This window comes from Muscardinus avellanarius (assembly GCF_963383645.1).
Source record: "Muscardinus avellanarius genome assembly, chromosome: 4".
Taxonomy (NCBI): domain Eukaryota; kingdom Metazoa; phylum Chordata; class Mammalia; order Rodentia; family Gliridae; genus Muscardinus; species Muscardinus avellanarius.
The window spans coordinates 24,754,633-24,769,064 of NC_137789.1; the positions used below are offsets into that span (position 1 = coordinate 24,754,633).

At 39.4% G+C, this 14,432-nt stretch overlaps 1 protein-coding gene across 5 annotated transcripts in view; it reads left to right on the forward strand.

The window, feature by feature from the left end:
* EIF3H (eukaryotic translation initiation factor 3 subunit H) overlaps positions 1 to 14,432 on the forward strand; it is a gene marked incomplete at both ends in the record, with an annotated part of 101,764 nt that overhangs the window by 21,403 nt on the left and 65,929 nt on the right. For all 5 annotated transcript variants that reach the window (XM_080694637.1, XM_080694638.1, XM_080694639.1 and 2 more), the window contains one exon: positions 6,067 to 6,223. In XM_080694637.1, coding sequence (XP_080550763.1) covers positions 6,067 to 6,223 — 157 coding nt within the window. The remainder of the gene's footprint in view (positions 1 to 6,066; positions 6,224 to 14,432) is intronic.

The following is a 14,432-nucleotide window of genomic DNA, read 5'->3' on the forward strand; positions in this document are numbered from 1 at the left end:
GGGGGGTGGTGGGATAAAACAAGGGGTTTAGGAAGTGTTTAAGCGCCGTGGGTCCCATGTGTAGGGAATTATGTATTAGGCTAATGACCTCTTCGGCTTGAGCCTCAGGCAGAAAAATTTTGTAAAAGAGGGCCTGTAGTGTATGGGTGATTGGCTTACCCGCTACCTTGAGAATTACCCTGGCCTGGCAAGGATGATCGAGGTTGAGGAGTCCGGAAGCCGTCAGTCTTCGGCGAGGCCGAGTAGGGCCAGTGGCGGGGGCTGATCTGGAAGGGTGGTCTCCCTGTGTTGAGGTACCTGGGCTAACTGCTCTTCCAAGGGCACTGTTCCAGTGGGCCTCCTGGCCACACACCAGGCATGGTCTGATTGGTGAGTGTGGCCTTGCCTCACTTGAGGCAGGCTCCTGGGGGTAGTTGTCGTTGCTGTCCTCCACCCCTAGGTGGCACTACAGAGGGCTGAGCCTCCACTGCCAACCTCAGGGCAGTTACCAGGGCTCCTGCCTACAAATCTGCCTTCTGGCGAAGTTGGAATGTATGTTCCATTTCTGACTGTTCCTCTCTGGAATTAAAAATTTTAAATGCCATGTTCACCAAATCTTGGATAGGGGTTTGAAGACCGTCCTTGGCCTTTCTTAATTTTTTTTGAATATCAGAGGCTGATTGCCCAATGAAATGAGTTGCTAACACCACACATCTTGACTCAGTAGATGGATCTAAGCGGATATAGAGGGTAAAAGCCTTCTGAGCCGATTAAGAAAAACAGCTGGGTTTTCATCTGGACCTTGGGTGATTTCCTTAAGTTTATTGTAATTAACCTCTTTACAGGAAGCATCCCACATGCCATCAAGAAGGCGTAATAACATATGGTCTCTCATTTTTATTCCCTCACCCCAAACGTTAGGGGCTGGCTGATAATCCCAGTGGGTATCCTCAGAAGGAACCATGGCTGCGGAGCACTGGGTTGGTTAAATGAGCCTGGTAGGCCAGTTCCTGGGCAGCCTTTACAATATGATCACGTTATCCGGTGTTAAAGCAGAGGCTAAAATAACATGAAGATCCCGCCATATTAGATCATATGCTTGCACACTATATTGGAATTCTTTAATAAAACTGCGTGGGTTGGTAGAAAAAGAACCTAGTTTTCTTTCAATTTGAGCAGGTCAGGTAGGAATAAATAAACATGGAAACAGACTACACCTTCTGCACTGGCCAACTTTTGAAGCGGGGTCAAGGGAGAAGGGAGGTCCCTGGAGTGGGAACAGTAATCTGTGGGGAGGGCGAGGGGGAGGTAAGGGTTGGTCTCTTAAGGGAGAATGGCGAGAGGGGGAGGAGCGGGTTAGAGTGGGAGGCTGTCCTTGAATAGGATGGTGGTTGGGGTAGTGAGGAGAGATCCTGTTGATCAAGGTCTTCAGAAAGTGGCACTTGCAACCCAGCCGGGTCAGACGCTGGTACCCACGTGTCGCCAGAAAATGGCGACTGTGCCTATGGCTCAGCAAAATTGATGGTGGAGCGGGACAAGATGGTGACCAAGATGGCAACTGTGATGTCACCAGGTAGTGACACGCCATCACAAATTGTTGGCTGACAGGAAAATGGCGGCTGAGGAGAGCGGTCGGAGGGACGGGAGTGCAAGAAAAAGAAAGCCTGGATATAAAGGACTTTCGATCATGTACCAGACTGCTTATAAAAGTTGCTGACTGTTCTTGGGCCACCGCGACCCATTATCCCTTATATTGAGGCCAGACAGGTGCTCAGGGCATAAGTCCTTTGCTAGTTTGGAAGTTTGACTTCCCATAATTGGTCCGTGGGCCAAAACAAAGAACAGGAAACAGGAATCCCCAGTTATCCTGATCAACGTTTGGAAACAGGTTAAGAGATCAGGAAAGACGTTTCATTCCCTTCTCAAAATAAGAGGACGACCTGGTTCTCTGGGGGGAGGTCCTAGTAGACTGGAGGACAGTGGGTCACCAAGAGCTTGGGTTTTTGGTCCCAGTGGACCGGTAGCAGACCCAAGTCTGGAGAGGTAAAAAGCTGGAACCTGTTGACCAAGGGAAGGGGAGGGAGCTTACCCAGTGCAGGAACACTGAATGAATCGGTGCAGGTGGCTGCGGGCAGCACCTGAGCAGCGGTGGGCGGCATGCAGCAGGGCCCAGGCGGCTGTGGGGTGGCCCAGGCAGCTGTGGGGTGTGCAGTGTCCGCAGGACCCAAGTGGCGGGCGGCCGTGGCCTTGCGCGCTGCCTAGCATGGGACCTTGCAGGTGAGCGGCTAGCAGGTTTGTGAGTCCAGGGCTCAAAAAAGAGGAAAAAATACAAAAGTCCTTCCGAGTTTTGTGCTCCAATTGTGCACTGAAATTGAGCTAAGGATGCCAGGCGTGGTGGCGCATGCTTGTAATCCCTACTCTTGGGAGGTGGAGACAGGAGGATCGTGCAGGTTCAAAGCCAGCCTTGCTGGCTTTAGAGATCCTGTTTCCAAATAAAAATATAAAAAATAGGTCTGGGAGTGTAGCCTGGAGGTAGAAGGGTTTCCAGGAACCCCAGTACCACCAAAAACAAACAAACAAAAAGAAAATAAATTGAGCTAGGGAGTGGTGAAGGCGGTAAACACTAGCCAAGTTATTAAAAGAGCTGCTTTAATCAAACCTGGCACCTTCGGACCGATGTGGGAAGGGACTGATGACCAAGCAGCAGAGCCATGCAGTCAAGCAGGGTCATGGTCGGCAGAATCACATGGCAGAGCGAAAGTCAGGGTATTTTATAGTAATGCCGATTTCTCATGACATCTGTAGTCTCGGAACCTCTGGAGTCTCGAGGCACTTGGGTTCTCAAGTCATCTCCGCTTCTGGCTCCTGAGGTTCCGCCTCCTGTTAAAACTGCAGGGTCCCATGGGGGAAGGGGGAGACCCAACCTATCAATCATATAAGAGTCTATAAGCTTTTTCAAATAGTATGTACCAAATATTAAATAAAAGTTGGATAAAGGTATTCCATTATGATAATTTCAGCAGACCAAACATGTTTATTGTCTTGCAGGTTGGAATTCCTTGCCCAACTTGAGATCATACAAACCTCAGAAATCTACCAGATGGTTCTAGAAACACCTGACCTATTTGGAGAAGAGAACCATACTTAATGTGCAGGTTAAATCAGTAGGTTAAACTTTCAGATCCAGAATGTGGTAAAGTCTCAGAAAGTATAGAAGAATTTGGTACTTTAGATTATTGCTAGCCAAATTACTTTTATCGTTTGAAGCATAATTTATAGAAGATTCCTCATTTGATATTAATTCATAGGACTCATTGCTATTAATTATACCTCATCAGTAGTAGTTCATAAGTCTTAAATGTGGGGTTAAACCTAAGACATTCTGTGCTACAGAAAACTTAATGCTTCTAATAAGGGTGCTGGTTAATTTTCTCCCTCTTTCCTGTACTGCTGCTATTTTTCCAAGTGAGGTTGAGTTCCCTTGTTAGAGGTGATGTCTTTTCTTTTATAAATACAGTATTCACGTTTCTGTATTTCTCAGTGTCTTCACTTTTTGCAACAGTCTTAAAACAAAGCAAAGAAAACTTGTGGTTTAATCAGTAGTGTGCATTGCAATTCCCTGAGGCATTACAACTAAACCAAAAACCAAGAAAGAGTGGGGTGTGGTGGCAAATGCTTGTAATTCCAGCATTTGGGAGGTTGAGATGGGAGGATCGCCATCCTCAGTTACTTAGTGAGGCCCTTTGCAACTCAGTGAGACCCTGTTTTAGAAATAAAGAATTAAAAAAAAAATAGGGCTGGAGGTGTAGCTCAGAGGTAGAATGCCCCTGGGTTCCATCCTCAGTACTGCAAAAAAAAAAAAAAAGTAAGAATGGATCATATTACTTCATTTGAAGTTAGAATGAAGTGGGATAGTACCTTTAGAACCTAAAAACAAAACAGAAAGAAACAATGTCTTCAATACACATTATAGAAACCCAGCCCAGATTAATTAACTCTGCATTCTGGTAGTGGGTTCAGGCATCAGTTTATTTTAAGGCTCTGGTAGGTACCCAGTACAGGAACACACTTTTGTCAGAAAAAGTATTCCATATTATTTTGTTAAACTGAGAAAAGGTGATATAGAACTCCATAGTATATGTGGTCATTTGTGACACTTGTAAACAAAATATATTATGGGAGTATGTTTTTGTTTTTAAGAACAATTAACTTTCCATGTGTCTATTTTAAAAGTAAGAAGTGGAAACATGACATCAATAAACAGGATTAATTAATAATGCATTAACATTGTTTTGTGGACAGAGGCGTATGGTTGGTTAGGGCGAGAGAGAGAATGAGACAGTGAGCATGACTGAAGACAGGGCTTTTATGGGAGCATATTTCTATCCTGTGGTTTATGGGAATGGGGTTTGTTGCTAAAGATTAAAAGCTGCTTGCTTTGAACCTACTGTCAGTTTGTTTTTGCTACTTTACTTTCATTGACCAGGGCACAGAAGTTTGACCATCAGTACCATTCCTTCGTAGCCTTTGCTGCCTGACCTTGTAGCCCTAGAGTAAGCTTTTCTTACTCCTTGCGTGAAGCTGTTACAGGGACTTCTACTGGAGCTGTTGATACTGCACCATCTTAATTTTTACAAACGTGATCGGAGCACCTGAAGTTGCCTGTTATTGTGAAGAAGTTAAAAGTGCCTTGGACTTAGAAGTCATACTCACCTTTTGAATTTAATAATAATTCCATATCAGCTTCTTTCTGTTTTCTTGTATAACTGATTTAATAGGGTGGTTGTGAGGATAAATGAGTCACTGCATATAAGACACTTAGTGAAGTACTCGACGTAAATGATTGGTAAATGTTTATCATTCATTCCTTGAGCAAAATACATTTAGAGTATCTTTTATGTGTTGTTATCTGTGTTATATGTTGAGGATGTGAGGTTGAGTAAAACATTCTCTTTTTGAGAACATTTTAAGAGGGAGACAAAGAACAGAAGAACTGGTTCTGTCTCACTTAATAGACACCACTAATCTATAAAGTTTTAAATATACATATGGCAAATTTTTGAAATGTTCTTTCCTGAAACGAACACTGATGGTCCTTAGGCTTTCTTTCAAAGTAAAATTAATCCTGTAGTACCTGATAGCTCTTCAGTCCTGGAAAGGCGCTTTTTGAATGCCTGTTGTCTACAGAGAGATTTGAATTCATTGAACTCAGTCCTCATCACAGGGTTTTAAGCCTTATGGCTTACAGTTACCTGTTTCTATGTACTCTTACTCACGTTGATATTCAGCACAGAATCAAACGCTTGCACTCTCCCTATCTCTCAGTTGAGTACTGTTATTGGTAGATTTTCCCTTTGGTCATTGTAGAGAACTGAATAGAACATTTAAGTGATGTTGAAAAGAGAGAGATAATTTCTCTCTTTGAGCTGCAAGACTCATTTAAAAATATATGAATAATTTAATCACTTATTTTTCTGTCGAAGGAAATAAGATTATTTTGAGGTGGCTTTTTTAGAAACTGATTGATTCTATTTATTAGTATTCCTTTTAGGAGCATGCAAGCTTGTAATCCCAGTACTTGGGAGGCTGAGACAGGAGGATTGAGGTCTGAGGTCAGCCTCAGCTACTTAATGAGGCCCTTTGCAACTTAGACTCTGTTTCAAAATAAAAAAGAATAAAACAGGGCTGAGGTTGTACCTCAGAGGTAGAATGCCCCTGGATTCAATCCTCAGAACTGCAAAAAAAAAAAAAAAAAAGTATTTTTAGCATATTTAGAAACCAGCTCTCGAGATCAGTTTTAGGATTTGAAGGTCTACAATAAGAAGCACATGTGTCTCACGGCATCTCTCAGTTACTCTGATTTTAACAGTGATCAACATTGGTTTAGTGATCTCGTTAATGGGGTAAGTATTTAGGAACTTTACATGAGCTTTAGTATTTATGGAAGGCTAAAGAAAACGGATTTTTAGACATTTATTTAGTCTAGTTATATACCTTTGTGATCTTATAATCTAGTATAGTTACTTTTTCATATAAAAAGGGAAATATAAACTAGGATGCTTTTTAAGCTCCTGTCTTTTCTTTTAGGTAGTATTGAAGATAATCAAACACTATCAAGAAGAAGGACAAGGAACGGAGGTTGTTCAAGGGGTGCTTTTAGGCCTGGTTGTAGAAGATCGACTTGAAATCACCAACTGCTTTCCTTTCCCCCAGCACACGGAGGATGATGCTGAATTTGATGAAGGTACGGATGTTCATCTCAGGTGTTTCTTTTCAGTGGGTACAGATGGATATAAATGAGTTCTCAATGTAACTTTTGATTACTTGTTATTGGCAATTTACCAGGCTGGCCTGAATCACTTAATTTCTGAGTTTCTTAGAGAAATTACAAAAATTTTCAGAAGTGAGGATTTATAGCATTACTTTGGCTTTTTTGTATCTGGAGTTTGTGATTATAATTTGTAATATAGTAGGGATCTCACTGTTACCTTGTGCTGGCCTTGAACCTGTGATTCTCCTACCTCAACCTTCCGAATACTGAAATTACAAGGCTTGTGCCACTGTGCCTGGCTCATTTTAACTGTTTTTAAGTGTTCATCATGAAGTGTTAACCATACACATGGTGTGTATTAGATTTCTAGACCATTTTTATCTCATAAAATTGAATTTCTTTTATCTGCTGAAGAACTCTCCTTTCTTCACTGATCCCTGACAACCACTGTTTTCTGTAGATACCTCATATAAGTGGCATTTTTATGACTTGCTATTATATTTAGCATCATGTCTTTAAGATTCATCTATATTATAGAATATAACAATTTCTTCTTAGGGTTGAATTTTCTATTGTTTGTATACACACACACACACACACACACACACACACACACACACACATTTACTTTAGCCTTTCATCTATTGGTGAACATGTAGGTTGTCTCCACCTCTTGGCCCTTGTAACGCTGCAGTGAACATGGATATTCAGGCATCTCATTGAGATCTTGTTTTCTATTGCTGAATCATACGGGAGTCTTGTTTATTATGCTGAGAATTAAACCTAGGGACTTGTGCATGCGAGGCACATGCTCCATCATTAAGGTGTATCTCCAGTCTTTTTTTTTTTTTTTTTTTTTTGTGGCACTGGGAAAGGAACCCAGGGGAATTCTACTTCTAAGCTACACCACCACACCTATTGTTTATTCTTTATTTTGAAACAGGGTCTCATTGAGGTACAGAGGGCCTCACTAAGTAGCTGAGGCTGGCTGCGAACCTCGATATCCTGTTTCAGCCTACCAGGTACTGGGATTACAAATGTGTATCACCAATCCTGGCTTCTTGTTGGATTTTAAAGGAACTTCCATTGTGCTTTTCATAGCAGTCATATTGATTCACATTCCAACAAATCATACACAAGAATATCTCAACATATTCAACATTCTTTCTGTAGTTATCTTGGTATTAGATGATTTGTGATTTTTATTTGCACCTTCCTAATAAATACTGATATTAAATATCTTTTTATTTACAGTCCCTCCTTATCTGTGGGGTGTTGGTTTCAGGAACCTCCCTGAATACCAGAATTCATGGATGCTTAGGTTCCTTTGATAAAATGGGTCGTATTTACATGTAAGCTATGTACTTTCTCCTGTATACCTTAAAGTCATTTCTAGATTACTCATATACCCAGTATAATAGACTTCTGTAGTATTTTCTTTATTTTTAAAATACAGAGAAAGAAAAGTATGTACATGTTCAGTAACGAAACGCTTTATTCCAGGATATTTTCATTCTCAGATTGGCTAAATCCATAGATGTGGATATGGAGGGCCTCTTGTACATACATATTGGTGATTTCTATCTTCTTTGGAGAAATGTCTTTTCAAGTCCTTTGCCCAACAAATTGTGTTTGCTGTTGAATTGGAGTTCTTTTTTTTTTCTTCTTTTTTTTTTTTTTTGCAGCTGCAGATGGAATCCAGGTACATTCTACCTCTGAACTATAGCCCCAGCCCTATTTTTTATTCTTTATTTTTGAAACAGGGTCTCACTGGGTTGTAAAAGGTCCCACTAAGTAGCTGAGGCTGTCCATGAATGGCAATCCTCCTGTCTCAGCCTCTCAAATGCATATGCTACCATGCCTGGCTTTTATAGATCTTTTTTTATATTCTCTTATCAGATAATGGTTTGCAGTATAGATTTTATCCTATTCTGTAGGTTGTCTTTTTACTCTTGACTATTTCTTGAAGAGCAGAAGTTTTTAGGTTTTTTTTTTTTTTTCTTTTCAGAGATTATATTTTATTTTAACATTTATGAAATTCTAACTGGTCAGAAATTTTTCTAATATTTCCTTGGATTATTTAAGATACGATTTTTTAAAATCTTCCTTTTACTTATATCACTATTCTTTTTTTATTTATTTTTTATTTTTTTTATTGGTGCACTGTATTCATACATCATAGTGGGATACAAACTTTTGTAGACATACATGCACACATCGCCCAGTCAGCCCCAACCCGATCCCCACCCCGTTCTCTCCCCATCCCTCCTTCCCATGCTTGGCTTAGTGGTTGACATCTAGTATTATAGCAATTTATCCAAAATTAAAAATAATAATTTCACATAACAGTTTCATTTGTCTGATACCAAGCTTTTGATGACTTAAAGATAACATTTCAGTATTTCTTTTTGCTTTCTTTCTTACCAGAGAATTTTTTTTTCTATTATTTTTTAGGTGAAACTATCATATATTTATATATTTATTTTTCAGAAAAAAAAATCTATCCTAATATGGAATATGGACTCTAGATACCCAAAACGATCTTGAAAAAGAACAAAGCTAGAAGATATATATTTTCTGATTTCAAACCATATAAAGCTACAATAATTGAAACAGTGTAGTACTGTTCTAAAGGCAGAAATATAAACCATTGGAGTTAAATAAAAGCCTAGACCTAAATTCTTCCCTATATTGTCAAGTTATTTTTGACAAGGTTTCCACGAACATTTGGTGGTGGAAATAATATTCTTTTAACTAAATATTGTTGAAAAATAATATTTACATGGAAAAGAATAAAATTGGACCCTTACCTAATCCCATATACAAATATTAACTCAAAATAGATAAAAGACCTAAATATAAATCTTAATACTATAAACTTTTAAAAGAAAACCTCACAACATTGAAATTGGCACTGATTTCTTGGATATGATTTCAATGGCACAGGCAAGAGAAGAGTATACAAACTCCCTAAAAAGTAAAAAAAATTGTATATCCAAAGACAATGTAAACAGAGTTAAAAGTTACTAATAGAATTGGATAAAATATTTCCAAATGCTATATCTGAAGGTATATTAATATTCCAACTAGAAATCCTAAAAATTAACAACAATAAAGGCAAAGAATACCATTTAGAGATAGGTAAAAGACTAACATAAATAATGAATCTCCACAGATAACCAATCTTAGTTGTCTGTTGGATGAAAACTCTTGTTTCTCTGGTTCTGGTGTGTGTTACCTATTTCTTCTTTGTAGTTAATCTCTTTGAGTATTTTCTCTAGCACTGGTTTTGAAGACATAAATTCCTTCAGTTTCTGTTTGTCATGGAAGCTTCTTATTTCTCCATCTAATTTGATAGAAAGTTTTGCTGGGTAGGAAATTTTTGGCTGGAAGTTGTTTTCTTTCAGAGTTTGGAATATGTTACTCCAAGCCCTTCTGGCTCTCATGACTTGGATTGGGAAGTCTGGGGTGATTCTAATTGGTTTGCCTCTGAATGTCACTTGGCCCTTTGTTTTTGTTGCCTTTAAGATTCTCTGCTTGTCTTCCACATTGGTCATTTTGACAATTATGTGGCGTGAGGATCCTCTTCTCCGATCATGTCTAAAGGGAGTTCTATAAGTTTCCTTGACCTGTGTATCAACCTCTTGCTCTATGTTTGGAAAATTTTCTGCTATTACTTCCTTGAAGAGATTGTTGATCCCTTTGGTTTCACCTTCTTTTACCTCCTCTATTCCAATTATTCTTAGGTTAGCTCTCTTAAAATGGGCCCATATTTCTTCAATGTCAGATTCCTGCTGTCGGATATTTTTTTCTAGATTAGAAACTATGAGTTCGTTTTTGGAATGATCATCTTCTAAGAGCGAGATTCTGTTCTCCATGTGGTCTAATCGGTTGTTCATGCTTTGAATTGAGGGCTTTACTTCATTAATTGCATCCTTTATCTCTTTTTGGCTCTCTCTGAATTCTTTTCGAAGCACCTCTATTATTTCTATAGTTATTTTCCTGATTTGATCTTCTAGAAATCTCTGATTTTCTGTTTTATCAGGTTCTGATGTTGTGGGGTTGTGGGCATTCATTGCTCCAGTGTTATTCCTCTTTCCCATGATTTCGGAAGTTTGTGCCTTCTCTGGGTTCTTCCCTTGGGTCACTATGACTTTGCTTAAGGTGCTCTGGATCTCAAGTCAGTAGTATCTCGGACCCCACTACTCCTTTACTGGGTTGTATCACAGAGTCTCCGACCCAGGGAGTCGATAGAGGCTGCTTTAGACTATGGGGGGTGCTAGGTTGCACATTCTCCTATGGTGTGATATCTCTGCCACCGCCACTCCCCCACTGGGTCAAGTCCCAGGGAGTACAGTACTGGGATTTCTCCTCTGTGGCCCGCAATTTGACTCACTGTTCTTGAGTACGCTGATGTAGCTTTACTGGACTCGGTGAATTCACTGCTGCTGCCGCTGGTGGCAATATGGCGCCGCTGCTACGCCTTCGGCCGTGAGGCTGGCGTATTTTTTTTTCTCTGGTTTTGAGTTCCACTCTGAGTTCCTGCAGCGTGTGCTGAGCTCAGCCACTGCGAGCTTTAGATGCTCCCTGCGCCGAGAAATCCCGCCTGGCTGTTCCGCAGCGGCTCACCTCGGCTTGCTGTAGCTGTCCGGTGAATTCGCCGCTGCCGCTGGCAGTATGATGTTGCTGCCGCCGGCAGTATGGCGTTGCTGCCGCGTCCTCGGGTGTGAGGCCGGTGTATCTCCTCTGTGGCTCTGAGCTCTGTTCTCAGTCCGCTTTCTCTCTGGAGCCTGGTGATTTTTTTGTTTCTCTGGTGATGGTGTTTTCTGGCTATGAAAGGCGCTGATTTTGTGGTAATGGAGATTGGTTGTTAGCGGGGCTCTTAAGCCCCGCTTTTTTCAGTTGCCATCTTCCCAGAAGTCCAAGTTTTTAGGTTTGATGTAGTCTCATTTGTTTATTTTGGCTTTTGTTGCCTGTGCTTTTTGTGTCATTATGAGAAAATGGTTGTCAAATCTGATATGAAGCTTCCCCCTGTTTGCTCTAGGAGTTTAGCTTCTAGTTATTTCAAGTCTACCTTCCTCCTTTTTTATGCAGTACTGGGGAAGGGACCCAGGGGCATTCTATCTCTGAGCTACACCCATTTTTTATTCTTTTTTTTTTTTTTTTTTTTTGGTGGTACTGGGATGGAACCCTTCTACCTCTGGGCTATACTTCCAGACCTTTTTTTATATTTTTTACTTGGAAAGGGGGTCTCTTAAGCCAGCAAGGCTGGCTTCGAACCTATGCGATTCTCCTGTCTCCTCTTCCCAAGTGCGGGGATTACAAGTGTGGGCCACCACGCCCGGCTTTTCTTTATTTTGAAACAGCGTCTCACTGAGTTGCAAAGGGCCTCACTAATTAGTAACTGAGGCTGTCCACGAACTGTGATCCTTCTGTCTCAGCCTCCCAAACACTGGGATTACAAGCATGTGCCACCATGCTTGGCTCAGTCTAATACATTTTGATTAACTTTTGAATATAGTGTAAGGTAAGTGTTCAGCTTTATTTGCATATGTATATTCAGTTTTCCCTGCACCATTTGTTGAAGGCACTGTCCTTTCCCTTTGAGCACTCTTGGCACCCTTGTTAAAGATCATTTCACCATATATGATGGCTCATTTCTAGAATTTCTCTAACTGGTTCCTATGTCACAAGTACTAGAATTTCAAGTGTGTACCACTTCAAATGTTTGTCTTTATTCCTGTACCATACTTTCTGGATTACTAAAGCTTTGTAATATGTTTTGAAATCAGAAAGTGTGAGAGTTCCTATTTTTTGCCTTCTTATTTGAGATTGTTTTGGCTACTAAGAGTTCTTTGAGATGCCATATATATTTTAGGATAGATTTTTTTTTTAAATCTACAAAATAAAATATCATTGAATTTTGGTAGGGATTGCATATAGATTATTTTGAGTAGCACTGACAAGGTTTTTGCCTTTGTGGTTAAGTTTGTTTGTAAGTATTGTATTCTTGATCATACTTTTGTAAAATGAACTCTGTTCTTAATTTCCTGATCATCATTTTCAGTATGACTTTAGCTTTGATGAATATTTTATTTGACTTAACATCTTCATAGTGCCTTGAATTTATCATGGATACAAACTATATTCCTGCTAAGATTAATATCTTCATATTGTAATTTTCTAAAGATCAGTTTTCATTAAAATAATGCCCAGAAACTAATATAACTTTTGTTCTAGTCACCAAAGTATTTATATTTAGATTTTTGTGCCTTTGTATAATATGCATTTTTATTTATTTTCTTAAACTGGCCATGCTTCCATCGGAATCACTGTATATTTATACATCCAACAGGATTACGGTGAGCTTTTGCTCCATTTCATTCTGGTGGTATTAGGATACCTCTTCTTCCTTACTTGACAACATATTTGAGGGGGCTGCATAGCAATTACTAACATAGTTTCTTTGGTTTACAAGTAAGGCACTTTAGAGTTTCACTTGAAGTAACTTGTTTGGTTACTTGGGAGTAGAAATACAAAAAAGAATATACTTGTTACATAGTTTTCTCAGTTAAGTTTGAGGTAATTGACCAATTAACATCTACTCTGACCTGGGTGTGGTGGTGGTGCATGCTCGTAATCTTGGGAGGCTGAGACAGGAGGATTGCCTTTCGGAAACTCAGCTACTTAGGCCCTTGTAACTTAGTGAGACCCTGTTTCAAATAAAGAATTAAAACTCTGGCTGGGGGTGTACCTTGGAGGTACAGTGCCCCTGGGGTTCCATCCCTAGTACCACAAAAAACAAAACAATCCAAAATGTACTCTTAAGAAGCTCATAAAAATATTTTAAGCCTTGAAATAAGGAGATACTTCAATTTAGCATTAAAAATAATAAAAATAAGGCAGTGTGTATCTTGTCTACAGTATGTACATTTCCTGTAATTGTTACTCTATACAGTTGAAGGTTTTTTTGGGGGGGCGGAGGAACAGAAGATTGAACCTAGGGGTATTCCTCTACTCAACTATGCCTCCAACTCTTTTTAATTCTTTACTTTGAAATAGGATCTCGCTAAAGTTGCTGAGGTTGGCCTTGAACCTGTGATTCTCCTGTCTTAGCCTCCCAAGTACTGGGATTAGCCACCACACCTGACTATAATTAAAGATTTCGTTCTATTTTATTTTATTTTAGGCACTGGTGACTGAACATAGAGACATTCTACCTCTGAGCTACATCCTCAGCTCTATTTTATTTTTTATTTGGAAACAGGATCTCATTAAGTTGCTAAGGGCCTCAGTAAGTTGCTGAGTCTGTCCTCAGACCTGCTCCTTTCATGTACTTAGATTACAAGCATTCACCACCACACCTGGCTCAATGAAGATTTTTATCAGTCCTGTTTTCTGGGTTAGGTATTTTTTCTTAATGTGATAAATAACTTGTCCCAAGTTATTTAAGTAGGAATTAGTGGGGTAGGAATGGAAACCTATGGCTGCCAGGTCTAAATCCTCTGGCTTTTCCTTCATACTGTGCTGCTCTTAGACTTCCAGTGGAGTATGTTGCCAGAGATTAAAGGGTATTGAAAGTAGGGCAGCATGGTTCCATATCTAAAATTTATTTTTTTTGTGCAAAACAAAAAAATATATATCTTTTTTCATGATTTGCTTTTAGGAACTAATGAGATTTATTATTTTTCTTATGGATGAAATTTAATTCAGAAATTTAATACAGAACCCTTTATTTCTTCATAGCTTATGTAATAGGCTTGAATTTTAGGTTCCACCACCTAACCCTCTTATTATCTTAAGGTGTATTAGTCACAATTAGGTTTGTGGGGTTTTTTTTTTTTTTTTTTTTTTTTTTTTTTTTTTTTTTTTTTTTGCAGTACTGGGGATGGAACCCGGGGCCATTGTACCTCTGAGTTACACTCCTAGCCCTATTTTTTTATTCTTTATTTTGAAACAGGTTCTCACTGAGTTGCAAAGGGCCTCACTAAATAGCTGAGGCTGTCCACGAACCATGATCCTCCTGTCTCACCCTCCCAAATGCTGAGTTTATAAGCATGCACCACCATGCCTGGCCCACTAGGTTTTAAAAAAAATAAAATTTAGATTTAAAAACTAAAGTTTCTTATATAGACGTATCTTAGAATAGTCCTATCTTATGATTATTTTAAATCATCATTCT